The sequence below is a fragment of the Suncus etruscus genome, chromosome 18 (assembly GCF_024139225.1).
Source record: "Suncus etruscus isolate mSunEtr1 chromosome 18, mSunEtr1.pri.cur, whole genome shotgun sequence".
Lineage (NCBI taxonomy): Eukaryota > Metazoa > Chordata > Mammalia > Eulipotyphla > Soricidae > Suncus > Suncus etruscus.
The window spans coordinates 61437200-61463870 of NC_064865.1; the positions used below are offsets into that span (position 1 = coordinate 61437200).

The 26671-nt window shown below is 53.2% G+C and overlaps 1 protein-coding gene and 1 non-coding gene across 3 annotated transcripts in view; one reads left to right on the plus strand and one right to left on the minus strand.

Annotated features, from left to right (window-relative positions):
- Positions 1 to 565: 565 nt before the first annotated feature.
- The window catches only part of TUBB2A (tubulin beta 2A class IIa), a 39120-nt gene continuing 13014 nt past the window's right edge, over positions 566 to 26671 (minus strand). The window contains exons 1-4 of one of the 2 annotated variants that reach the window (XM_049764979.1): positions 3995 to 4123; positions 2748 to 2856; positions 2442 to 2552; positions 566 to 1868 (exon numbers count right to left, since the gene is read on the minus strand). In XM_049764979.1, coding sequence (XP_049620936.1) covers positions 805 to 1868; positions 2442 to 2552; positions 2748 to 2856; positions 3995 to 4051 — 1341 coding nt within the window. In that variant the 5' untranslated portion in view covers positions 4052 to 4123 and the 3' untranslated portion in view covers positions 566 to 804. Of the gene's footprint in view, positions 1869 to 2441; positions 2553 to 2747; positions 2857 to 3994; positions 4124 to 26671 lie in introns of those variants that run through there. The other variant, XM_049764980.1, reaches the window with a different exon arrangement.
- On the plus strand, positions 24076 to 24208 carry LOC125996856 (small nucleolar RNA SNORA14). The gene has a single exon (XR_007491520.1). It is a non-coding gene; the product is annotated as a small nucleolar RNA SNORA14 (small nucleolar RNA).

A 26671-nucleotide genomic window follows, 5' to 3' on the forward strand; every position in this document is an offset into this window, starting at 1 on the left:
GGTTCAGACCCCGGCATCCCAGTGCGCCGAACCTGACAGGAGCGATTTCTACGCATGAGTCAGATGTAACTCTTGAGTGCCACCAGGTGTGCCCCCCCCCACCTCTAAAAAAAAGCCAGGTGTGGCCCAAAAACAAAAGAAAATTAGGAAAATGGCCTACCAGGGGTCTCAAACTCAATTTACCTGGGAGCCGCAGGAGACAAAGTCGGGGTGATCCTTGAGTGCAAAGTCAGGAATAACCCTTGAACATTGGGGGGTGTGACCCAAACAACTGAAACAGAAACAAAACAAAAAAAGATTCCTCTAGGGCAGGGCCACAAAATGTTGTACGGAGGGCCTGAGGGCTGTTTTCTCTTCCCATCAAGTCACCTCAATCCCAAAGGAGAAAGGCCAGTGTCACCCCCAAACCTCCATTCACCCACACACACCTGCAGTGTCTGTTCTCACATCAATATGGTTCAGCACAAGGGAGGCTGGGGAAATGTTCTTTTACACTAAAGTATAACCATGTCAAACCCCAGTCCTGATGAAATGACTGAAGGTCTCAAAGCAATTAACTCGGGCCTTTGTTTTCACTTCCAACAAATTTTATTATTTTAAAGGTTTGAGAGACGTGCTTTATTAAGAGATCATAAAAGACAGTAATACTGATTCTGACAGGGGCTTACGCACGGTGACACAAACACTGAGATTCCGACAAGCAGACAGCACCATAGTGGACAGAGACCATGCTTGGCTGAGGACAGGGAGGGTCACTGAGGGTCGGGGCGGGTGGGTGGGCAGGCAGGCAGGCGAGTGGGCACCTCAAGCCTCCTCCTCGCCCTCCTCCTCCTCCTCGAACTCGCCCTGCTCGTCGGCCGTGGCGTCCTGGTACTGCTGGTACTCAGACACCAGGTCGTTCATGTTGCTCTCGGCCTCGGTGAACTCCATCTCGTCCATGCCCTCGCCCGTGTACCAGTGCAGGAAGGCCTTGCGGCGGAACATGGCCGTGAACTGCTCCGAGATGCGCTTGAACAGCTCCTGGATGGCCGTGCTGTTGCCGATGAAGGTGGCCGACATCTTCAGGCCCCGGGGCGGGATGTCGCACACGGCCGTCTTGACGTTGTTGGGGATCCACTCCACGAAGTAGCTGCTGTTCTTGTTCTGCACGTTCAGCATCTGCTCGTCCACCTCCTTCATGGACATGCGGCCGCGGAAGATGGCAGCCACGGTCAGGTAGCGGCCGTGGCGAGGGTCACACGCGGCCATCATGTTCTTGGAGTCGAACATCTGCTGCGTCAGCTCGGGCACCGTGAGGGCCCGGTACTGCTGGCTGCCCCGGCTGGTCAGGGGGGCGAAGCCGGGCATGAAGAAGTGCAGCCGAGGGAAGGGCACCATGTTCACGGCCAGCTTGCGAAGGTCAGCGTTGAGCTGGCCAGGGAAGCGCAGGCAGGTGGTCACGCCGCTCATGGTGGCCGACACCAGGTGGTTGAGGTCTCCGTAGGTCGGGGTGGTGAGTTTGAGGGTGCGGAAGCAGATGTCATACAGCGCCTCATTATCGATTGAATAGGTCTCATCGGTGTTCTCCACCAGCTGGTGGACGGACAGGGTGGCGTTGTAGGGCTCCACCACGGTGTCGGACACCTTGGGCGAGGGCATGACGCTGAAGGTGTTCATGATGCGGTCCGGGTACTCCTCTCGGATCTTGCTGATGAGGAGGGTGCCCATGCCCGAGCCGGTGCCACCGCCCAGCGAGTGGGTGAGCTGGAAGCCCTGCAGACAGTCACAGCTCTCCGACTCCTTCCTCACCACGTCCAGGACCGAGTCCACCAGCTCGGCACCCTCTGTGTAGTGGCCCTTGGCCCAGTTGTTGCCGGCGCCGCTCTGGCCTGTCAGAAGAAGCCTGTCAGCCACGAAGCCCGAGCAATGGCAGATGCCCTGATCCTCCCTCTCTCTAAAGAATCTCGGCTTCTCTCTCAGCTTTTTGGCCTACAGAAATGTTCCTGCAAGTTCCCCTGTGTCTGGCACCTCCCAAAACACAGGGGATCCGGGTTAAGGGAAAAGCTAGCTCAGGTGCAGTTAGGCATTGAGCAGGAAGGAAGCCCACAAAGCCCAGATGCTTTTAATACAATTAAGATCCACAGCTGGCATGGTGTTTGCCCTGCATCCTCGGCATCCCGTAAGGTTTCCCGAACCTGCTAGGAATCATCTCTGAGCACTGCCGGGTGTGGTCCAAAAACCAATAAAATATAATAAAATAAAATAAAATAAAAGAGCAGCCGGGAGCTGCTGGAAGCTTTTCCTTTGCTCTTTGTCGCCCTCTCCTGGGCCTGGCACCGTGAACCACTCCCCCCCCCCACACACACACACAAATTCTGAGCTGTGTGGAAGCCCACCCACCCACCTGACCACCCTGCCAGCATCGTGCAGAGATGGGCCAGGACTTGGGCCCATCCACTTACCGAACACGAAGTTGTCGGGCCTGAAGATCTGGCCAAAGGGCCCTGACCTCACTGAGTCCATGGTGCCCGGCTCCAGGTCCACCAGGATGGCCCGGGGGACATATTTGTTACCTGCAAGGACACAGAAGGATGAGAGTCAGGGTTGGGACAGAGAGAGGCTGGCACTGGGGGCAGAGAGTGGTGGGGTAGGGTTGGGTATGGGGAGTCTCTGCTCTCTAGGGACCCAAGAAGGAGAGACAGGCTTGGCCTGGAAGCCAGTGGGATGGTGCTGACCCCCATCCCCACCCCTACCCCACCAGGCCTCACCTGCAGCCTCGTTGTAGTACACATTGATGCGTTCCAGCTGCAGCTCGCTGTCTCCATGGTAACTCCCCGTGGGGTCGATGCCGTGTTCGTCACTGATGACCTCCCAAAACTGCAAAGGGACCAGACGACAGCGCACACTCGTCGAGCGCCCTCACCATCACCCTCACCCTCACCCTTCCCGGTGATGGCACAGCTGTCCATCGCCCATCGCGGGGACAAATGGCTGCGGCTGGGCGCGACCCTGCGGCTGCAGCTGCTGCAGCCGCAACCCCGCCCCCTGCGCCCCCAACCCAGCCCGTGCCAGCTTCAGAGGGCGCGCGCACACTGCGCTTGGGGAGGTTCTGGGAGGCGCCCTGGAGCTGGGCAGCACCCCAGGGGCTGGGCGGGTCCCTCCTGGGCAGAAGCAAAAGGAGGAGAGCTAGAAGGACCCCACCCCACCCGGAGATGGGCGCCGGGCACCCAGGTCTCTGTCCTTTGGCTGGCACCACCGCCTTTCTGCGGCTGCCTGGCACGTGGCCGTGGGCACCTCCCCAGACCCCGGCTGGTGGATGGCGCTGCCCAGGGAGGCCGCGGGGATCCAGGGCGCGGGGAAGGGGCACCCAGGAGGGAGACAGTGCCGCCCAACATGGCGCTGCGGGGTGCCCAGGTCCCTGCGCCTTTGGAGACGCCGGCTGGAGCGCGCCCGGCCAAATGACATTGCAGTTTCCTTCCTCGGGAGCCACCACCGAGGCTCGGGCGCTCGCGTCACGCCCAGGCCTGGCTCTCGGCTGCCGGGGAGACCCAGGGCGGGGTGGGGCCCCGATGTCCAAGGCCGCGCGCGATCAAAGCCTCTGCATGACAGCTGCGTCGCCACGCCGCCACGCGCGCTTGGCTTTGGGGGACCCCGCCCGGGGGAGGATGCGCCATCTGGGCACCCTGGGCACGCTCTCTCCGGGGTCCCCAAATGCGCACAGCCCTCCCCGCACCCGCGCCCACCTCGACCTTGAGCGCACGACCCACCCACTTGCCCACCGACCCAGCCATTCATCCATCCATCGATCCATCCATGCGTGCGCCCTGGGGCCTCCTTCGCCAATTGCGCCCTGGCCAGGACACGCGCCCCTCACCCTGTTCGCCCTCGCCAGCGTCCCCGGGACCCCCAGGCTCCCCTCCCCTCCAGGGCACGCACCCCAGGACCGGCCGCGCCCTCCGGAGACCCTCCCTGGCCCCTGTGCGCCCTGCGCCCCGTGCGCCCCGCGCGCTCCCACCTTGGCACCGATCTGGTTGCCGCACTGGCCCGCCTGGATGTGCACGATCTCACGCATGGTGCCGGCTGCGGTGCAGGAGCGGGAGCTGCCTCGGGTTCGGGAGCACTGAGGCCCTCGGAGCCCCCCAGCCCCGCTTTTAAGCGCGCCCGCCCGGCGCCGCCCCACCCGGCTGACGTCTCGGCGCGGGGCGGAGCGCGGGGACTGCGGCACCGCGAGGGGGAGCCGGGGCGGGGTGCTGAAGGGAGATCGGGGTGCGAGGGGGGCCTGGGGAGGGGGCCTGGGACGGGGGGGGGCGTCTCCAGCTGTAGCGCAGAGGAGAGCTTTGGGGGTCCGCACGCCCACCGGTGGGTGGGGGGCGTGCCAGGCCCTGCGTTCCGGTGAGGGTGGCGCGCGGCTCGACTCTTCCCTGCGCCCGGGAGAGGGGGGGGGGGTGCTGCGGGGAGACCACCCAGTTTTGTCACCTGTCTATGGGGGGCTCCTGGGGTCGGCGCATGCTGAGAGTGCGTGAGAGAGACAAAGAGGGCCACTGGCACGTGTCTCTGTGCCACCTCCCACCACTATTATTAATCCAGTCCGTCTGAGATTGCCCCCGCCCCTGTCTGTGCACCTGAAGGGGCTGAGGCAGCAGAGTTTATGGGCGCAGGAGGTGACATCAAAATAAGATGTTGTGTACTTACCTGGCAGGGGAGAGACCATGATCACGAAGGTGGTTTCCCCAGGGTGAGGCTTATCCATTGCACCCCGGATGAAAATAATAATAATAATAATAAATAAGATGTTGTTGCTGAGGGGGAGCTGAGCAATGGTAGGTCCTAGATAGATAGATAAATAGATACATATATGCATACATACATACATACATACATACATACATACATGCATACCCAGGTTGGATCCTCAGAATTCCCCTGAGCCTGTTAGGCATGATTTCTGAGAAGAAAACCAGAAGTAATACCTGAGCATTGCTGGATGTGGTGATAGATAGATAGATAGATAGATAGATAGATAGATAGATAGATAGATAGATAGATAGATAGATAGATAGATAGATAGATAGCTTTTTTTTTTTTTTTGGTTTTTGGGCCACACCCGGCAGTGCTCAGGGGTTACTCCTGGCTGTCTGCTCAGAAATAGCTCCTGGCAGGCACGGGGGACCATATGGGACACCGGGATTCGAACCAACCACCTTTGGTCCTGGATTGGCTGCTTGCAAGGCAAACACCGCTGTGCTATCTCTCCGGGCCCATGATAGATAGATAGATAGATAGATAGATAGATAGATAGATAGATAGATAGATAGATAGATAGATAGATAGATAGACAGACGGGTAGATAGATGGATAGATAGATAGATAGATAGATAGATAGATAGATAGATAGATAGATAGATAGATAGATAGATAGATAGATAGGTAGGTAGGTAGGTAGGTAGGTAGGTAGGTAGGTAGGTAGGTAGGTAGGTAGGTAGGTTGGTTGGTAGATAAATAGGTAGGTTGGTTGGTTGGTAGATAAATAGGTAGGTTGGTTGGTTGGTAGATAAATTGGTAGGTAGGTAGGTAAGTTGGTTGGTTGGTTGGTTGGTAGGTAGGTTGGTAGGTTGATTGGTAGGTTGATTGTTAGGTAAGTTGGTAGGTTGATTGGTTGGTAGGTAGGTTGGTAGATAAGTTGGTAGGTTGGTTGGTAGGTAGATAGGTTGGTAAGTAGGTAGGTAGGTTGGTAGGTTGATTGGTAGGTAGGTAGTTAAGTAGGCTGGTAGGTAGATAGGTTGGTAGGGTGCTTGCCCGGCAGGCAGCTGACCCAGGTTCAATTTCCTGTGTCCCATAAACTGTTCCACCACCCCCTACCTAGCACTAGCACCAGCACCACCAGGAGTGATGACTGAGCATGCCCAGGTGTGGCCCAAAAAGCAACATCAAAGAGATATTTAACTACTGATTTTGTATGCCCAAGGGATATTAAAAAAAACGAATAATAATAATAATAATACTTTGTATTTGTTTTTGTTTTGTTTGTTTGTTTGTTTTGCAGTGACTGTGGCTGGTTTGGGTGTTAGCTTTGGGACCACACCTGGTCAACCCTCGTGAGAGGGGCCAAATCTCCCTTCCTGCTCACAGAGCCGGAGACTGGGGTCCTGTGAGCTGGTTCCCCTGCCTGGCTCCTTTCAACTTCAAAACGGCGACTGGACTCAGCCCACTGCTGGAAACCAGGTGATTATCTCTGGGGGTGAGGGGGGTAGGGCCTAGAGTTTTGACTGAGCTGCTGCTGCCATGTGTGGCGGGCAAGGGAGCGCCCCAGTTCCCAGCCAAAGAGGAGAGAAGCCTAGGGAGGCTCAAAGCCCTCTGGAGCCAGCTGGGCGGCTGAGGGAAGCCGGGAGGGAAGCTCTGTCTTCAAAGACAAAGCGCCCACTGGGCTCTGAGGCGTGGTCGGCTGGGGCGGGCAGCGAAGATCTCATCACTCTAGGGCTGGTCCTGGTGCCCTGTGGGGGAGCAGAGCTGGGCCCCAACCCTCCTTCCCTGAAGCCCTGTGTCCTTTCAGAGGCCAGTTTCTGTGGCCATCAAATGACTAGTTTTCGGGGCTTCTGGGTCGGGAGAAGCTGGACATGAAGGTGGCTGGAACAGTGCGGCTTCCGGCTCCAGGGTACTGCTGGCATGAATTGTCCACCGCTGCATGACCTCAGGTGAGGAAGTTGGGCCCTGGTACCTGCTGGCATCTTGCACTCGAGTCTCCATGGTGCTCTCCATTGTCTCTCTTTTTATTTATTGGTTTGTTTGTTTGTTTTTGCTTTTTAGGCCACACCCGGTGATGCTCAGGGGTTACTCCTGGCTATGCGCTCAGAAATCGCTCCTGGCTTGGGGGACAAAATGGGACGCCTAGGGATTGAACCACGGTCGTCGTGGGTCAGCTGTAAGCAAGGCAAACACCCTACCACTGCGCCACCATTCTGGCCCCCATTCTCTCTCTTATCTTCAGTTTACTCAGCACAGCCGGGCCTGCTCCACAAAGTCATTCTTAATCCCCTGTCTGTCCTCCCCAACTCCAGCTTCTTCATGCAGCTCTTTGCCAGCAGCTGGAACCTTCCAGAAGCTTTCAGAAACCAGGCCCTGCTCGCCAGCCTGTCATCGCCCACACAGAGGCACTTAGATAATCAGATTATCCTCTGTGGCTTCTGTGCCCTCCTTCAGGTGGGAGCCTGGGGATAGGGCCCAGGAAAGGCAAAGGAGAAGCAGAGGAGGCATGGGTGGGTGTGAGGACCCTGAGAGGGCAGGTGTTTATTTTCTTGGGGGGGCCAGACCCCATTTGCAGGCCAAGGTCTCACTCTGCTGGTTGTGAAGCCTGGGGGTCCTGGCCCATGTGGGGTAGGAGGAGATTGCCTGTGGGCAGTGTGGTGGCCATGCACAGGTCCCCCACACCCCCATCTGTATCACCCCCACAGCCAGAGTTTGCCCATCCCAAACTGCCACCTCCTCACACCCAAGTGCAGGCAACCTGCCCTCGCCCTGGACACGGCAACTGTGTTCCTCACAGCCAAGCACAGGCTGGCCTGGAAATAACAGGGCTCCGCCTCTGTGACTCACCCCAGCCCAGCCAGGCGCCTGCTCCCGCCTCTGCGGGGGCACCCAGGGGCCCCGGGTGGGCCGAGTTGCTTTGTTCCTCACTGCGTAGAGCCAGAGCCAGTGACATGCCTCCCCTCAGCCCTGGGCATTGGCCTGGCACCCTGAGGAGAGGGGCTTTGGCTGGGCACAAGGCCGGGAGCCAGCAGCTTTGTGCTAGGAAGTGTCTGGCTTTGCTTGCACTTGATGTCACCCAAGTATTTGAATTCGGCCACCCCTCCTTGGAGGGCATTTTGGGGGTGAATTGTGTGTCCAGGCTGGAAATGTTCAGGCTGGAAAGAGGGAGAGAGAGAGGGCCTTCTCCAAGCTGCTACGGCATGTGTGTGTGTGTGTGTGTGTGTGTGTGTGTGTGTGTGAGAGAGAGAGAGAGAGAGAGACAGACAGAGACAGAGACAGAGAGACAGAGAGAGAGACAGAGAGAGAGAGGCTGCTGAGGGCTCCTGGCAGAGAGGCTCACCCAAAGGTGACAAGGATCATTTGGGATATTTTGGGATTGACGTGGCTAGTATCCTGCTCAGGAATATGTCAGGTAACTCCTAGAATCCGAGAGTAACCCAGCAGCCTTCCGAGCAGTATGGGAGTCTCTGATCTCCGGGGGGACTCAGTCTTCCTCTTCTCTGGTGGCCTCGAGAGGATTTAGGCACGAGGCAGTCTATTCTCTCTTTCCCGTGAAATTCCCCTAAATCAGCAGGTCTGGTTCTTGCCTCCAGCCCAGCTCACTAGAGAATTGTTGGGGTTTTTGTATGTTTGTTTATTTCATTAGAGAATCGTAAAGGATTTTCTGCAGGGCACAGCCAGCTCCTGGAACCTCTGCTTCCTTTTTTTAATTGTTGTTTTTTGTTTGTTATTGATTTTGGGTCACAGACAGTGGCGCTCAGGGTTACTCCTGGCTCTGCACTCAGAAATCTCTCCTGGCAGGCTCAAGGACCATATGGGATGCCGGAATTCAAACCGCCGCCCATCCTGGGTTGGCTGCGTGCAAGGCAAACACTCTACCGCTGTGCTAGCTCTCAGGCTCCCTGCTTCCTTGTTATTATTTATTCGGTTTTTGGGCCACACCCAGTGATGCTCAGGGGTTACTCTTGGCTCTGCGCTCAAAAATCGCTCCTGGCTCAGGGACGATATGGGACACTGGGGGGAATCAAACCCAGATCCATCCAGCAGCAAAGTGCAAGGCAAAGACTCCACCGTTATGCTATCGCTCTGGCCCCTATTATTTTTTTTGGCGAGGGCACACTGACAGTGCTCAAGAGTTGCTCCTGGCTCTATGCTCCAGAATCACTCCTGGAGGACTCAGGGAACCATATGGGATGTTGTGGTTGAACGTGCAAGGCAGGCATCCTCTCCACTCTGTTATTGCTCTGACCCCTGCTTCCTTTTTTTTATTTTTATTTTTTGAAGGAAAACAGGCTTTATTTGGAGGTACTGAAGAAGGGCAGGGAGAAGGATAAAAGAGTAACGTGGGGTCTGAGTGAGAGCACCGCAGTAGGGCGTTTGCCTTGCACATGGCCAACCAGGTTCAGTTCCCGGCATCCCACATGTTCCTCGGAGCCTACCAGGAACGATTTCTGAGTGCAGAGCCAGGAGAAACCCCTGAATGCCACAGGGTAAGGCCCAAAAAACTAAAATAAATAAATGAGAGCAATGAGTAACATCCACAAGCAGAGAGATGTGCAGTCTGCAGCCCAGTATAAAGGTAGAAAAGTCCCCATCTAGAGAGGGGAGAGGCCAGTACCATTTGCATATAGGCACTGTGGAGCTGGGCAGCACTGGTCCTTTTTTTTGGGGGGGGGGGTTGGGTCACACCTGGCAGCACTCAGGGGTTACTCCTAGCTCTAAGCTCAGAAATCGCTCCTGGCAGGGCTGGGGGGACCATATGAGATAGCGGGATGCAAACCATCGTCCTTCTGCATGCGAGGCAAACACCTTACCTCCATGCTATCTCTCCGGCCCCAGCATTGGTCCTTTTTTAAAAAGCATTTTGCCTTAGCCACAGCTGACCTAGGTTCAATCCCCAGCATCCTATGTAGTCCCAAGAGCCTGCCATGAGCAATTTCTTTTTATTTTTGTTTTGTTGTTTTGTTTTGTGGGTCGCACCCAGCATTGCTCAGAGGTTACTCCTGGCTCTGCACTCAGAAATCTCTCCTGGCAGGCACGGGGGACCCTATGGGATGACAGAAATCAAACCTGGGTCTGTCCCAGGCTGGCTTGTGTGCAAGGCAAATGCCCTAGCACTGTGCTATCACTCCAGTCCCAACCAGGAGCGATTTCTGAGCACAGAGCCAGGAGTAACCCGAGTGCCACCGGGTGTGGCCAACGAAAACTAAAATTAAATGAAATGAGAGGTAGTTTAGCAGAGAAAGTCTGTTTAATTTGCTTTGAACACGCCAGCCCCACCCCCAGCAGACACATTTTCGTACTGACAGTCATCACTTGGAGTAAATTATAAAGTGCCGCCTGCAGTCACCTGGAACGTTCCATGTGTTACTTTTCCTAGAATCCGGCCCTTTTGTGGAGGGAAATGTGTGTGTCAGACACACCTTCTGGGTCCCCGTGCGGTTTTGGAGGTAGAGGCACTAATTGGCTTGTTTTCTGTCAGCAAATGTGGAAATCGAGGAAAACATCGGCATTGAATGGATCTCAGTGGTCTGTTCACCATGATGCATCCTTTTCGCTCAGGGGTCTCTCCTGGCCCTGCTGAGGAGACCAGGTTAGACCCAGCAGGGTGAGGCGTCTGGAACCGGGACCTGGGACCAGGGGCAGCTGCAGGCAAAGCCTTAACCCCTGGGCTCTCTCCCCAGCCCTGGATGCTGTTTTGCTGTCTATGAGCAAAGGGCCAAGACATTCTCCAAGGCTTCTAGAAATTCTTTTTTATGGGGGAGGGAGAGGCACACCCGTGGTGCTTAGTGCTTGGGATTCCTAACTTTGTTTTTGTTGTTTTGGGGCCACACCTGTGGTGCTCAGAGGTAACTCCTGACTCTGTGCTCAGTTGCTACTCATGGAAGTCTTGGGGACCCCGTGGGATGCTGAGTATCGAAACCGGGTCGGCAGCATACAATGCAGATGTCCTCCCCACTGTTCACGTTCACTGTCCTGGCCCAACTATGTTTGTGTGTGTGTGTGTGTGTATTTAGGGTTTTGGGCCACACTCGGTGATGTCAGGGGTCACTCTTGGCACTCCTGGCAGACTCAGGGGACGCTATGGGGGATGGAAATTGAACCCAGGTCAGTCCTGGATCAATTGTGTGCAAGGTAAATGTGTTGCCTTAACCATTGTGGTATTGCTCTGGCCCCAACTGTGTGTGTGTGTGTGTGTGTGTGTGTGTGTTTTGTTTTAGGGCCATACCGGTCACACTTAGGGGTTACTCCTGGCTATGAGCTCAGAAATTGCTTCTAGCTCAGGGGACTATATGGGATGCCAAGATTTGAACCCAGGTCTGCAGCAAGCAAGGCAGACCTTCTACCGCTATGCTATCATTTCAGCCCCTCAATATATATATTGGTTTTTGGGTCACACCTGGCAGCGCTCAGAGGTTACTCTTGGCTCTATGCTCAGAAATTGCTCCCGGGCCGGGCGGTGGCGCTGGAGGTAAGGTGCCTGCCTTACCTGCGCTAGCCTAGGAGACGGACCGCGGTTCGATCCCCCGGCGTCCCATATGGTCCCCCAAGCCAGGAGCGACTTCTGAGCGCATAGCCAGGAGTAACCCCTGAGCGTCACCGGGTGTGGCCCAAAAACCAAAAAAAAAATAAAAAAAAAAAATAGAAATTGCTCCTGGCAGACTCAGGGGATGCCGGGATTCGAACCACCATCCTTCTGCGTGCAGGGCAAATGCTGTACCTCCATGCTATCTCTCCAGCCCCCCAACACCATATATATATTTTTTGGTTTTGGGGCCACACCTGGCCGTGCTCAGGGGTTACTCCTGTCTGCTCAGAAATAGCTCCTGGCAGGCACGGGGGACCACATGGGACACCGGGATTTGAACCAACCACCTTAGGTCCTGGGTCAACTGCTTGCAGGTAAACGCCACTGTGCTATCTCTCCAGACCCACCAACACCATATTTTTAATTATGACTAAACTCAGACCTCATCTCGCTCTTCCTCCTTCGATGTGACCTTTCCCAGCTGTTCCCACTCTGCCCCACCCTAACCTGGATAAAGATTTCTTTCTTTTTTTTGGTTTTGGGGTTGCACCTGGCGGTGCTCAGAGGTCCCTCCTGGCTCTACACCCAGAAATTGCTCCTGGCAGACTCAGGGGACCATATGGGATGCCAGGATTCGAACCACCGTCCTTCTGCATGAAAGGCAAACTCCCTACCTCCATGCTATCTCTCTAGCCCCGGATAAAGATCTTCAAACCCTGCACACCTGTAGGCCAGTGGTTCCGAACCATGAATCTACTACCTGGACCTGACTGGATTCTCTGGGCAAACCATTCCTCACGGCCGGGGCTGTGAAGGCATTTGGAGTGACTGTACCCCCCCCCCCCCCGTTCCTCCCCCTCTACACACACCCCTGCCTATTTGGGACGCAGGTAGATGGAGCATGTGAGAATTCTGGGACTGCTGTTTACTTCTGTGTGACTGGGCACATCACTTAACCTCTCTGGGTCTCAGCTGTTCCTCAGTGGCCCTAACACTGACTGTCTACCTCCAGGGGTGATTCCCTGGATGAAGTGAAGGAACCTGTGAAGGTACCAAACTCGACCTCTGACTCAGCAGGTTCTGTGAGTTCTGAGCTTTTTCTTCCCTTTTATTATTTCGTTTATTGCTTTGTTTTTGTTTTGGGGCCACACCCAGCGGCACTCAGGAGTCACTCCTGGCTCTGCACTCAGAGATCATTCCTGGCAGGCTCAGGGGACCACATGAGATGCTGGGGATTGAACCCCAGTCTGTTCTGGGTTGGTTGCATGCAAGGCAAAAGCCCTACTGCCCTTCTATCTCTCCAGTCCCCTCCTTTCCTTTATTATGTATTTCCCTCCCTGAGGCCAGGACAGACCCAGGTTTGATCCCCAGCATCCCATATGATTCCTCAAGCTTGCCAGGAGCAATTTCTGTTTTTTTTTGTTTTGTTTTTGTTTTTGGGCCACACCCGGTGACGCTCAGGGGTTACTCCTGGCTATGCGCTCAGAAGTCGCTCCTGGCTTGGGGGACCATATGGGATGCCGGGGGATCGAACCGTGGTCCTTCCAAGGCTAGCGCAGGTAAGGCAGGCACCTTACCTCCAGCGCCACCGCCCGGCCCCACCAGGAGCAATTTCTGAGCACAGAGCCTGGAGTAACCCCTGAGCACCACCGCCGGGTGTGGCCGAAGCACAAACAAACAACAAATTACTTCCCTCCCTCCTTTCCCTTCCTCACACAGAAATCGGGGCTCCCATAACATGGGGTCCACAGCTCGTGCTCCTGTCCCCAGGTCCTCATGACACTGTCCTCAGCAAGGAGGCGGCCAGAGCAGATGTTCGCAGCACCTCCTGCCCTGACCCACACCATACAGGGCAGCTCTGAGCCTGGAAGCCCCAAGGGCAGAACTTGGGCCAGAGCTGCCCCCCAGTCGGGAAGCCCAGCTGCCCACCCACGCCTTCTCCACCCTTCAGAAGGCTACTTGGGCATTGTGCGCCCAAATCCACACTGCACAGGGGTGTGGGTGGTGCCCACGCCCCTGACTTCCCCTTTCCGGGCCAGGGCACAAAGGGAGCCCTCCCGACTGGTCATTTTCTTGGAAGCTTCCAGCCGCTTTGCTTCAGAGGCAAAACATCAGCTACCCAGGGCAGAGGGCAGTGCCTTCCTCCCGCGCTGAGAAAAACTGTCGATTGTGCAAAACTTCGTCATCTCTGTCGAAGGGCGCTGGAGAGAAACCAACAGCAAGGGAGTCTGGGGCTGTCACTGTCACCTCCCCCTGTTCTCCCCTCTGGGATGGGGTGACCACTCCCCTCCCCAGAATGCCAGTGATTCAGCCTGTCCTCTGCCCCGTCACACACACACACACACCCCCCATACCACCAAACAGGGAATGTCATTTGTCATTTGTGGAACTTGGACTTTTTCATGCAATGCCTAGAAATACAAAGAGACATCACATAGATGAAGAGACAAGACAGGGGTCAGGCACTTGCCTTGCATGCAGCTGAGCCCAGTTTGATCCCTGGCACCACATAACATGTTCTGCGCACAGAGCCAGGAGTAAAGTCCTGAGCATCGCTGTGTGTGGCCCAACTCCCTTTCCAAGTGAAAGGTTGTTTTTGTTTTTTTTTGGGGGGGGGGGTCATACCTGGTGGTGCTCAGGGTTTATTTCTTGGCTCTGTGCTCAGGAATCACGCCTAGCAGGCTTGGGAGACCCAATGGGAGGCCGGGAATCAAACCCAGGGGAATTTGCCTCTTGCAAGGCAAACGCCCTCCCCACAGTGCTTTAGCTCTGGACCTTGAAAAAGGTTTCTTTGTTTTGTTTTGCTTTTTATTTTTATTTTATTTTGTGTGTGTGTGTGCCACACTGGGTGGTGCTCAGGGGTTACTCCTGACTCTTCACTCAGAAATCGCTCCTGACAGGCATGGGGGACCATATGGGATGCCGGGAATCAAACCTGGGTCTTTCCTGCATCAAGGCAAACGCCCTACCGCTGTGCTATCTCTCAGGCCCCTGGAAAAGGTTTCTTAAGTCGCACCTTGCAGGACCCACCAACAGGGTCTTCCCCGCCTCGTGCTGAACAGCCTTCACAGTGGGCAGTGATTCCTGCTCCTCCCCCCCACACACACACTCAGCACCCTTCCCTATTTTGAAACTGTTAAGCTAATAGCGTGGTATATGGAACTATGAGCCTGTAAGTTATGGAAAAACCCATATTCCCAGGCTGGGCAACAAGGCATCGGCAGAGAGTGCTCCAACTTGTGTATTCTTACTATTCCATTTCCTGGAAAAAATCCTACCTGTGACTGGGTTAGAACTACTACCTCATAGCTGGAGAGAAAGCATGGAGGTAGACCGTTTGCCTTGCATGCAGAAGAAATGCAGTTCGAATCCCAGCATCCCATATGGTCCTCCTGGCAGGAGTGATTTCTGAGCATAAATCGAGGAGGAACCCCTGAGCGCAGCCGGGTGTGACCCAAAAAACAAAACTAAACAAAAAACTACTACCTCTTATTATTTTAGAAGGAGGCACACCTGGTCATGGTCAGGGGTTACTCCTGGCTCTGCACTAAGAAATCGCCGCTGGCAGGCTTGGGATGCCGGGGATCAAACCAGGGTCTCTTCCTGGATCAGCAGCAAATGCCCTACCACTGTGCTATTGCTCCGGCCCCCAACTACTACCTCTTACTGAAAAATCAAATGTTCTAGGCCCCACTGCCATGGAGCACAAAGCTAAGAGCATCAGTCAATCACTTTCAGTATGTGATGCATTAATTCTGTTAACTTTATGCGATTATTCCGAAGTCTGTGGAAAACTCAGTCTAGTACTGACAATATCGTTTGCTTTCTTGTTTAGGACTATTCCTCACAAGTGTTAACCTTTTTTTTTTTTTTTTTTTTTGGTTTTTGGGTCACACCCGGCAGTGCTCAGGGGTTATTCCTGGCTCCAGGCTCAGAAACTGCCCCTGGCAGGCACAGGGGACCATATGGGATGCCGGGATTCCAACCGATGACCTCCTGCATGAAAGGCAAACGCCTTACCTCCATGCTATCTCTCCGGCCCCACAAGTGTTAACCTTATTATACAGAACAATTTTATCATTGGACACTATAAGCATAGTATTTACCCTTTTTTCTTTGTTTTGTTTTTGGGTCCCACCCGGCGGTACTGCTCTGCACTCAGAAATCGCTCCTGGCAGGCACAGGGGGCTATATGGAATGCCAGGATTTGAACCACTGTTTGTCCTGGATCAGTTTCATGCAAGGCAAGCACCCTACCAGCTGTGCTATCTCTCCGACCCACTACCCTTTTCTTTTTACCTTTTTTTTTTTTTTTTGGTTTTTGGGTCACACCCAGCAATGCTCAGGAGTTACTCCTGGCTCTATGCTCAGAAATTGCTCCTGGCAGACTCAAGGGACCATATGGGATGCTGGGATTCAAACCACCGACCTTCTGCATGAAAGGCAAATGCCTGGCCGAGAGATAGCACAGCAGTAAGGCATTTGCCTTAGACGCAGAAGATCAATGCTGGCCAAAAACCAAAAAAAAAGAAAAGAAAAGAAAAGAAAGGCAAACGCCTTACCTCTATGCTATCTCTCTGGCTCTTTTTACTTGATTGATTGATTGATTGATTGATTGATTGATTTTTGGGCAACACCCAGCAGTGCTCAAGAGTTACTCCTGGCTCTGCACTCAGAAATCGCCCCTGGCAGGCTGGTGGACCATATGGGATGTCAGGAATTGAACCGGGTCTCTCAGGCAAACACCCCACCACTGTGCTATCTCTCTGGCCCCCTTATGTACCCTTTTTACGATCTAAGAGGTTTGAGACATGAGTGGAGAGTGCTTGGTTACCCTGGAGAAAAAAAGGCCTTGGGACAGTCACCTTCCCTCCTGGGCCAACAGGTGGTGCTGTGGCCCAGGGCAGCTTGGTTGCTGACCGAGCAAGTGCTCCAGGTGATTGATATGTCGATGGATGACATGTTTCAGAGTTGTATTTGTGACCTCATGGGACATGTGTATGCTGTGCTGACTCAGGTGACGAAGGTAAGGCTGAGTAGTTTGGTCATCAAGAAGACTTGGACGCTGTTGAGATGCCTCATGATGGAGCTGAATATTTATTTAAGAGCAGAAAATAAAGCACAGATGAAGTCATCTGGGAGGAACAAGAGAAAGAGAGAGCCAGAGAAGGCAGAGTCCCAGGGGGGGCAAGAGCTGAGTTGGCAAGTGACCCATCGAGACCAACGAGAGACTCAAAATGGGCCCCATCTGGAATCAGGGCTGAAAGGAAGGTACAGAAAAAGACACAGATCAGGGGAGGGTTGCGTGAAATAAGTGACATCAGAGCTGCTAGAATAACCTCAGGTTGTCCTGCCCAGTCCAAGGCAGACGTTCCTTTTGGGGGCCATACCCAGCAGTGCTCAGGGATCACTCCTGGCAGGTTCAGGAACCATATGGAGTGCTAGGGAGGGAAGCCTGGTTGACCACGTGCAAGCCAAGAGTCCTCCCTGCCGTGCTATCGCTCTGGCCCCATGAGACAGACTTCCTAAGGCAGCTCTATGTGGGTGAGACCAAACTTGCTGATCTGATGCTTATCTCCTAGTGAGAGATTAGGCAGGGAAGGAGCTGCTCACTGCTCCATCCCCAGATGAAGATCAATCTGCACGGGGAGAAATCATTCAGCACAGTCAGCACAGGACTTATTCTGATGCAAAAGCATTTATTTGGGTTCTTCCACAAATGTTCAAGGAGATTTTCATGGTCAAAGGGCTGGGAAATTGTATATTGTCCAATGTGAGTAGGTTCCAGAATGCACCTGCCTGAGCTTTCCTTTGCAGAATTCTCAACAAAGAGCTGCAGACACTCCTTACAGGGTCCTCGCTGCTGGTACCTTGTCACCCCATACCCCATTCTTTCGGTATAATCTTACCTGATGGTAAGACCAGCCCATTTCTGGGCTTTTGTTTTTGTTTGGGGGCACACAGGCAGCGCTCAGGGGTTCCTCCTGGCTCTATGCTCAGGAATCACTCTTGGCAGGCTCAGGGGACCATACGGCCCGGATTCAAACCATAGTCCTTCAGCGTCTAAGGCAAAGGCTCTACCACTGTGCTATCTCTCCAGCCCCAGGAGGGGTCTTTGGAAGGTAACAAAAGGATTGCCTCAGGGGCAGAAAGGGGTTTCCATGGGAGATTCAGGGAGAAGCAGGAAGAGACTTGGCAGAAACAAGTTGAGATGTCAGGGTAGCTGATGAGAGCCTGCTTAAAAGGTCAGCCTAGGTCAGTGGTCAGCAACCTTTTTTTTCAACTGAGCCAAATCTGGCCAAAACCACGATTGAAATTTATTTTGAGAGCCACACAGGGCACGCACTGACAGAGTCTAGGAGCACAGCCTTGACTCCTGGAGCGGCCGCCCGGCTCTCACACAGAAGAGCCCAATTAAAAGTGGAGAGAGCCCCATGTGGCTCGCGAGCCGCAGGTTGCCGACCACTGGCCTAGGTGGCTAGGGTGTATTACCAATAAAGCTTTATGTCTCCTGAAACCTGACTGTCTGTGGGTCATTCCCTTGCCACCACCCTAAGAACCGTCAGCTGGAAGGAAGGGGTTGCAGGCGCGTTGCCTGGGCTGGCAGAGAGAGGTCACACTATCCCTCTAGCCATCTAACCATCATCCAGCCCCATCCAGGACTCAATGATTAATATGTTTTTCAACAGTACCTCACTCGGGCTTGGGGGACAAATATGCCATTTCCTTCGACCTCGCAATGTCCCTCTAGAACAGGGACTCCACTCACCACGTTTCTGGAAGAAGCTAAAAAACACCCGAAAGATTAAATTGCCTGCCTAGAGGTGAGGGTTGTGACTTCAAGGAGTGGAACATACACTTGACGCGAGGCTCAGACTTAGATCCTGGCACTGCATGACACCCCACCTCACACACACACATATACACACAATAATATAACCCAATGTGGCTTTGGATAGCCCCTAAAAAAATAATAAACAGGATAAGAAATGTAGTTCAACGGTAGTGTGTTAAGTTCTAGGTTTGATTCTGGCTGGTACCACTAATCCTCTCCCACATCTCTCTCTCTCTCTTTCTCTCTGTCTTTCTCTCTCATACCCATCACAAAAATCATACAGAAAACTAGGATTTCCAAGTTTACAGAAAGCCACTCTTTTGAGAAGGCAGCTGCAGGGTCCAGAGTAGATGTAAAGTAGATGAGGCCAAAGCCCTTTTCTTCCTACACCCCAAACCAGCCATCTCGGGGTCCACAGGGCACTGCAGGAACCCTCCAACCCACCTGCTGGATGGGCCTTAAATACACCTGCTCCCTTGCTCCTCCAAGAAGGGCTGGCCCAAAGCCGCGCATGATATCACCTCATCAGGTCAGTGACTCTGGAGCAGGAACTCTGTCATGGCAGTGACCATCCTGTTCGCTCTGTACTGAGGCCTGGACTCCCCGGGGTCCCTGGGAACAGACAAGCTGGTTCTGGGGTTCTCAGGGAGACAAGGGAACCCCTGGGCAGGGGCTCCTCCAAAATGGACGCCCTATTTCTGGGGGTGGTGGTGGTTGGGAAGGATGCACAGGGTAGGAGCCCTAAGAGTACCAGCCATGCCCGCTGAGAAGATGCCCCCATTCTAGAAGGTTCCTTGCAGGCCTGGTTTGGACCTTTCCTTGTTCCTCCTGCATCTGCTGCCTGAGGGATTCCAGGACCCTCAAGCCCCTAAGGGGCTTCACTGACTCAACCCTTTAGCTCACCAAGTCCCTCTTCCCAAGAGACTGGCTGGGAGGTAGAGTCCCTTTTTTTTTTTTTTGGTCACACCCAGCAGCACTCAGGGGTTCCTCCTGGCTCTACACTCAGAAATCACTCCTGGCAGGCTCGGGAGACCATATGGGATGCCAGGATTCGAACCAATGACCTTCTGCATGAAAGGCAAACGTCTTACATCCATGCTATCTCTCCGGCTTGGTAGAGTTCTTATTGAGCCCCGTGGGACACTAGACTCAGAGCCCAGGGAGGCTGAACTGAACTGGCAGGAACTGGCCTGGTCTCTCTCTGCACAGTGCTCAGGCCCAGCTGCCCATTCCTGGCCCTCTGCTCAGCATTTGTTTGTTTTATTTTGTTTTGTTTTATTTTAGGGTCACACTCGGCAGCACTCAGGGGTTCCTCCTGGCTCTGCGCTCAGAAATCGCTCCTGGCAGGCTCAGGGGACCATATGGGATGCTGGGATTCGAACCACTGTCCTTCTGCATGCGAGGCAAATGCCCTACTGATGTGCTAGCTCTCTGGCCCCAGCATGTGTGATTTTTGAGGCTGGAGTGATAGCACAGTGAGGAGGGCGTTTGCCTTGCATGTAGCCAATCTGAGTCTAATCCCTGGCATCCCGTGGGGTCCCCCAAGCCCACCAAGAGTGATTCTGGAATGTAGAGCCAAGAATAGTAACCTCTGAGCACTGCCAGGTGTGGCCAAAGAAAAACTTTTTTACCATGATATGGTGCTGCAGAGAAGGCTTTTCTGTTTATATAAGGTTGGGATTTACTTGAACTGGGTCTGCTAAAACCACATCAGAAATTTCCTGTCAGAGGTCCTCATTGTTTAGGAGATATTGGATCCCAGCATCCTGGAATAAACTGTCTTGCATTTACAGTAAAAGAAAGGAAAAAAGGAAGGAAGGAAGGAAGGAAGGAAGGAAGGAAGGAAGGAAGGAAGGAAGGAAGGAAGGAAGGAAGGAAGGAAGGAAGGAAGGAAGGAAGGAAGGAAGGAGGGAGGGAGGGAGGGAAGAAAGGAGGGAGGGAGGGAAGGAAGGAAGGAGGGAGGGAAGGAGGGAGGGAGAGAGGGAGGGAGGGAGAGAGGGAGAGAGAAAGAGGAAGGAAGAAAAGAAGAAAGAAAGAAAGAAAGAAAGAAAGAAAGAAAGAAAGAAAGAAAGGAAGGAAGGAAGGAAGGAAGGAAGGAAGGAAGGAAGGAAGGAAGGAAGGAAGGAAGGAAGGAAGGAAGGAAGGAAGGAAGGAAGGAAGGGAAGGGAAGGGAGGAAGGAGGGAGGGAGGGAAGGAAGGGAGGAAGAGAGAGAAAAGGAAAGAGAGAAAGAGAGGAAGGAAGGAAATGAAAGAAAGTAAGAAAGAAAGAAAGAAAGAAAGAAAGAAAGAAAGAAAGAAAGAAAGAAAGAAAGAAAGAAAGAAAGAAAGAAAGAAAGAAGAAATAAGAAGGAAGAAGAAAAGAAGAAAAGAAACAAAGAAAAGGAAGAAGAAGAAGAAGAAGAAGAAGAAGAAGAAGAAGAAGAAGAAGAAGAGAAGGAGGAGGAGGAGGAGGAAGGAGGAGGAGGAGGAGGAGGAGGAGGCCAACAGTAGAACCTTTGCCTTGCACACAGCCGGTCCAGGACAGACCTGGGTTCATTTCCCAGCATCCCATATAGTCCCCTGAACCTGCCAAGAGCAATTTCTGAGCACAGAGCCAGGAGTGCCCCAGCACCACTTGGTGTGACCACCGCCCCCCCCCCAAAAGAAATCTTGTGTCAGGTACTAAGCCAGCTGCAAACATAAACTGACCTTCCAGTGCATCATCCTGGTGGTTTCTAGGACCAAGCCCAGGTTGCCATTTATCCAGTGCCATGTGCGGGGTGGGAGAGAAAAGGAACAATGCTCCACCGCTCTACGGTGGTCTGTGTCTCTGTCTCTTTGTCTCTCTGTCTCTCATGCACGCTCACGGGGTTGTCACGTGAGGAAGCCGGCTCAGAGGGGCTGAGGAAGTGGCCGGGCCTCCTGTGATGAGAATAAAAACCTGTAATTGCATCTCCAACCAGCTGACAGCACATTTTCCCTAGCGCCACAGCCAGGCTGTTTCCTAGGCAACCAGAGCCAGCCTCCAGAAATGCCTGAGCAGGAGGAAGGGGAGTCTGGCCCCCCTCTTTCTGCACCAGCAGGCCTGCAGCCCTTTGTTGGGGGCGTTAATGTGGTGAGAAGTTTCTCTTTCCTTCCTGCTCAGAACAACCTGGTCCCTTAAGCATCTGCCTGTCTCGGGTCCAGCCCAGGGCCTGCACATCATTTTCGGCCCTTTCCCTGGTTCTCGGACCCAGATCCATTTCCGGGCAGGCCTGGGGACAGGAACTCCTGACTCGAAGGAGCTGAGCTGAGGTCTGATAGTTTCAGTAACAGGACAGGGCAGGAATGAGTCCCCGAGCCCCCCATTTGGCCCTGTGACCAAGTGAACAATCGTGTTATTGTTCAAAGCCCAGGTCTGAGGTCCCCAGTGACACTCGTTCTGTCCCCGGATACCAGCTGGAGCTGAACCCCTTAGAGAGGGCAGTGTCCCTGTCTGTCCCCGCACCTGCAAGGGTGCCAGGCCAGGTCGGTGCCCCTTGCTAGGAATTTGGGGGGATTGTCCTCTGCGCCTGGCCCCCAAGGACCATCAGCTCTGAAGATGCAAGCAAATGGGTGTGTGTGTGTGTGTGTAAACTTCAGCAGCTCCCCAAGTGCCTGCACCAGCATACCATGACCCCTGACTCTGAAAAGCTTCCAGAAGCATTTTCTCCTTCAACTAGAATGTTGGGAGCTGTTACTCTTTTTGTTTGTTTGTTTTTGGGCCACACCCAGTGACACTCAGGGGTTACTCCTGGCTATGCGCTCAGAAATCGCTCCTGGCTTGGGGGGACCCTATGGGACACCGGGGGATCGAACCACACAGTCTGTCCTAGTCAGCTGCGTGCAAGGCCAACGCCTTACTGCTGGGCCACCGATCCGGCCCCTGAGAGCTGTTACTCTTCTGTGCATTGTGGGCCGTGCCTAGGTCATTGTGTGCTGCCACAGAGACATGTGCCTTCTCCGTTCTCTGGTGGAAGCCTGGAGGTGCCAGGAAGAACACAGGGAGGTGGGGTGGAACCCCTCCCTCAATTAGAACAATGGAACTTCTGGAATGAGGGTGTCAGGAACAGGGGATGGCACAGGAAGCAGGAGGAGACATAGAACAAAGCTCTTCAGGGTTTAAAGAAAGGAGAAGTTTGCAGAGTTTATTTCCACATGTGCCGAACAGATCCCTGCCAGCCTACAGGAGCCCGGCACTTCCCAGACCCCCACGTACCTGTTTTCTGTTCAAGGAGATAATTAGGTCAAACCCACCATTTTCAGGAGTTCTGCCCCTGGCTGGTGATTTTGAAGGAAAGAAACAGAACCCAGTAGAACACCTGCCTGGCATGCACAGGGAGGCCCTGGCTTGATTTCTGGTCTCGACAACAGACCCAGGTGCCTGTCAGGTAGGTACCTGGATGCAGGGAAGAACAGCGCTGCCTGCCATTTTTGGTAGCTGTGGACAGCTGTGTGGCCTCTCCCCAGGGGCAAGGCTGAACCAGGAAGGTCTGACTGGTGCGCCTGGGAAGATAGCACAGCAGTAGGGCATTTGCCTCGCAAGCAGCCAACCCAGGATGGATGGTGGTTCGAATCCCCGCATCCCATATGGCCCTCTGAGCCTGCCGGGAGTGATTTCTGAGCGCAGAGCCAGGAGGAACCCCTGAGCACCGCTGGGTGTGGCCCCAGTCCCCCCTTCAAAAAATAAAAGATGTGAGCAGACACAGACCAATTTACTGCATATTGTTGTTCCAACACAAAGACACATGGAATTATCACAATTTGAAATTGTGTTTTTTTAAAAGTCAATAAAAGTTTGTTATAGGAGATGTAGAGATAAGATAGTGGGTAAGTAAGACACTTGCATGCATCCAACCCAGGTCTGATTTCTGAAGCCATATATAACGTCTGTCACTCCCCCCCCCCCCCGAAATTATTGCTTTATCTCTCCATGTTGTTTAAAATCAGTGTCTGAGGATTCACTGGGCTGTGCTTGGTGTTAGTTGAAGCTTTTAGGTTCCTGTTTAGGCTCCCTGAGCCTGGGAGATTTCTCTGAAACTTTTTCATCAGACTTCCTGGGATTCTACAAGACTGAAACTACTAGAAAATGTTGACGTGTTGCGTGACTCGGTAGTCCAGAATTTAAAGATCCTAAATGAATTTGGTGGCCTGGCAGTTTGATAAGATTAAGTCACGGGGCTAGACTGTTCCTGTTGTAGGATGTACAGGGTGGCACTGGCCTACTGTAGTTTATGCAAAAAAAGGGGAACCTGCCGCACCCCTTTTCTGAGAATCCCACAGAAGGATTAGCCTGGGGATAATTTGTGATCATTCGTTGTTGTTTTTTTTAACTTTATTGATTGATTGATTGGTTTGGGGTCACACCTGGCAGGACTCTAGGGTTACTCCTGGCTCTGCACTCAAAAATCACCTCTGGCAGGCTGGGGGACCATCTGTGATCCTGGGAATCGAACCGGGTTCCTCCCGGGTTGGCCATATGCAAGGCAAACGCCCTACTGCTGTGCTATCTCTCCAGCCCCTGGCCATTATTTCTATTGTGGCTAGGTATAGGAGCAGGTGTCTTATTTCTGGTTTTTGTTTGTTTGGTTGGTTGGCTTTTTTCATCACACCCGGAGATGCTCAGGGGTTACTCCTAGCTCTGCACTCAGGCATCACTCCTGATATTGTTCAGAGGATCCTATGGGATGCCAGGGATAGAACCCAGGACAACATGTGCCAGCAAACGTCCTCCCCACTGTCCTATCACTTTAGCCCTCAGTATTGCCTTAGTTCTATATTTTCCCTTCACTTTTTTATTTGTTTGTTTGTTTTTGCGAGGGCCTCAGTGTTTCTTCTGGCTCTGAGCTCAGAACTCACTCCTGGCAGGCTCGGGGAACCATATGGGATGCTGGGGATTAAACCGGGGTGCATCCTGGGTCAGCCACATGCAAGGCAAATACTCAACTGCTGTGCTCCATTTCGGCCCCATATTTTTCTTTCTCATGGCACCATAAATACTTGTTGAATTGGTAGCATGGCTCGCGTTGCTTCCAAGATATGAGCGAATGCTATAGAAATTGCAAGGGAGTCCAAAGGGCCTTGCTCTTCCTGTGGCTCGGTCTTATTTCATACCTGCGATATTAAAAAAAAAAATACTTGTTGAATGAGTGAATGCAAAGAGACTAAAGTGACATCAGAATTCCCAGCTCTGTCCCAGCCTAGGATCTTACGGCCCATGGCTGACATCTTTGCTTCTCTGGCGTTTCCTGGCCATCCTCTGCCACCAGTGCTTGGGGGAGCAGGACCCATCCCCTGCAGGTCCACTTCTGAGTGGCAGAGTGTGCCAATGCCCACACAAAGCCCTGTCAAGAGTGTGTGTGAGGGGGCTGGAGAGATAGCATGAGGGTAGATCATTTGCCTTGCATGAAGAAGAACAGTGGTTTGAATCCCAGCATCCCATATGGTCCCCCGAGCCTGCCAGGAGCGATTTCTGAGTGCAGAGCCAGGAGTAACCCCTGAGCACTGTTGGGTGTGACCCAAAAACTAAAATGAAAAAAAAAGTGTGTGTGTGAGAGCCAGAGAGATAGTACAGAGAAAGGGCGTTTGCCTTGCAAGCAGCCAACTCAGGATGGACAGTGGTTCGAATCCCAGCATCCTGTAGGGTCCCCTGAGCCTGTCAGGAGTAATTTCTGAGCACAGAGCCAGGAGTAACCCCTGAGCATGGCTGGGTGTGAACCAAACAACAAGAACTACAAAAAACAACAACAAGGGGCCAGCGAAGTGGCGCTAGAGATAAGGTGTCTGCCTTGCAAGCGCTAGCCAAGGAAAGATTGCGACCGAGGTTCGATCCCCGGGAGTCCCATATGGTCCTCCCAAGCCAGGGACAATTTCTGAGTGCTTAGCCAGGAGTAACCCCTGAGCATCAAATGGGTGTGGTCCGAAAAAACAAACAAAAACAACAACAACAAAAATGACAGTGGAATCGGAGGGGCAGTGGGGTTGGACGGAACAGCAGGGTCCCACATCTCCTCTGGTCTAGGCTGCAAAATTTAGGACTGTGGCTGTGCCTTGCCATTAGGCACAAGATGGCAGCTGCCTTTAAGGGCCCCGAATAGCCAGGGGCCACTTGCCCCTGTACCTCTGTCTCTGCAGAGCCTGGACTGACTCCCAGAAGCAGGCTTGGGGGACTCGAGTGCTGTGGGGAGGGAGAGAAAGGGAGACACTCTGGACCCTGGCCTGAGAGCAGAGAAGTCTGTGGGAAAACTGCAGTGTCTGTCCAAGAGAGACAGCAGAGTTGGGGTGAACTTGGGGCTCACAGCTCCTCCCCTTGCTCCCTCCAGCCCTGTGGCTGTTACTGTGGCAGTGACCACACATGCTGATCTGTCCTGGACTTGCTGGGCCACACCCTCTGGCACTTGAGTATAATCTGATTGTAGTGTTGCTTTTTGCTGCTTGTGCAGTGCTCCTGGCTGCAGTGCTCACAGCTGTATTTGCAAGGCTCAATCGGCCTCACTCATGTCTTCAGTTGCCTCAGTCACACCCCCAGCTGCTGTGTGTGTGTCTGAGATCACAGACTCTGGCTGTGCTGGGGTTCCAGACAGCAGCGTTGCTAAAAGGATCTGCTCAGGGCATGCGGCAACACCAGGGATCGAACTTGGGGCTTCGGGCCTGTGAGGCAGGTGACCTTGTAGCTGGGTCATCCCCGGGACCCCCAAAGGGGACATTTCTCAGCCAAATTCTCATTTGGTGAAAACAGCAGCTCCTGGAGCAGGGAGGGTGTTTGCCTTGCACGTGGCCCACCTGGGTTTGATCCCCACAACCCACATGGTCCCTGCTCCCTGCCAGGAGTGAGCACAGAGCACAGAGCTAGGAGTCATCCCTGAGCACAACTGAGTGTGGCCACAAAGCCTAAAATCTAAAGTTCAGCATCCAGCATGTCTGTGGGTTCAGCTACGGAGTTGGGGGTACATCAACGTTGTAGACGCCAGAAATTCAGTGCACCCGCTTAGAACTCCTTGATGGATTCTTGAAAATGTGCCCAATGACACATAACTGGTATTTAGTGTCACCTACAAGAAATGTGAATCAGGGGCCAGAGCTATAACCAGTAGGGCATTTGCCTTGCACGCTGCCTACCTGGGACAGACCTGGGTTCGATCCTCAACAACCCATATGGTCCCCGAAACATGCCAGGAGCGATTTCTGAGCACAGAGTCAGAAGTAACCCCTGAGCACTGCCTGGTGTGGCCCCAAAATCAAAATAATAATAATAATAATAATAAATAAATAAAATAAATTAAGACTTGTTCAACATTATAAAGAAGAAATGTGAATCAGAGGAGTTGAATCATCCTTTGTTGTTGGGCTAGCAAACCTCTATACTTTGATGTTCATTATTAGGAAGTGACTTTTTTTAAACATTAATTTATTTATTATTTATTTTTATTTAGGTTTTTGGGCCACACCCAGCAGCGCTCAGGGGTTATTCCTTCCTGACTCTGCACTTAGAAATCACCCTGGCAGGCTTAGGGAACCATGTGCAATGCTGGCAATCAAACCTGGGTCTGTCCCGGGGTCAGCCACGTGCAAGGCAAATGCCCTACTGC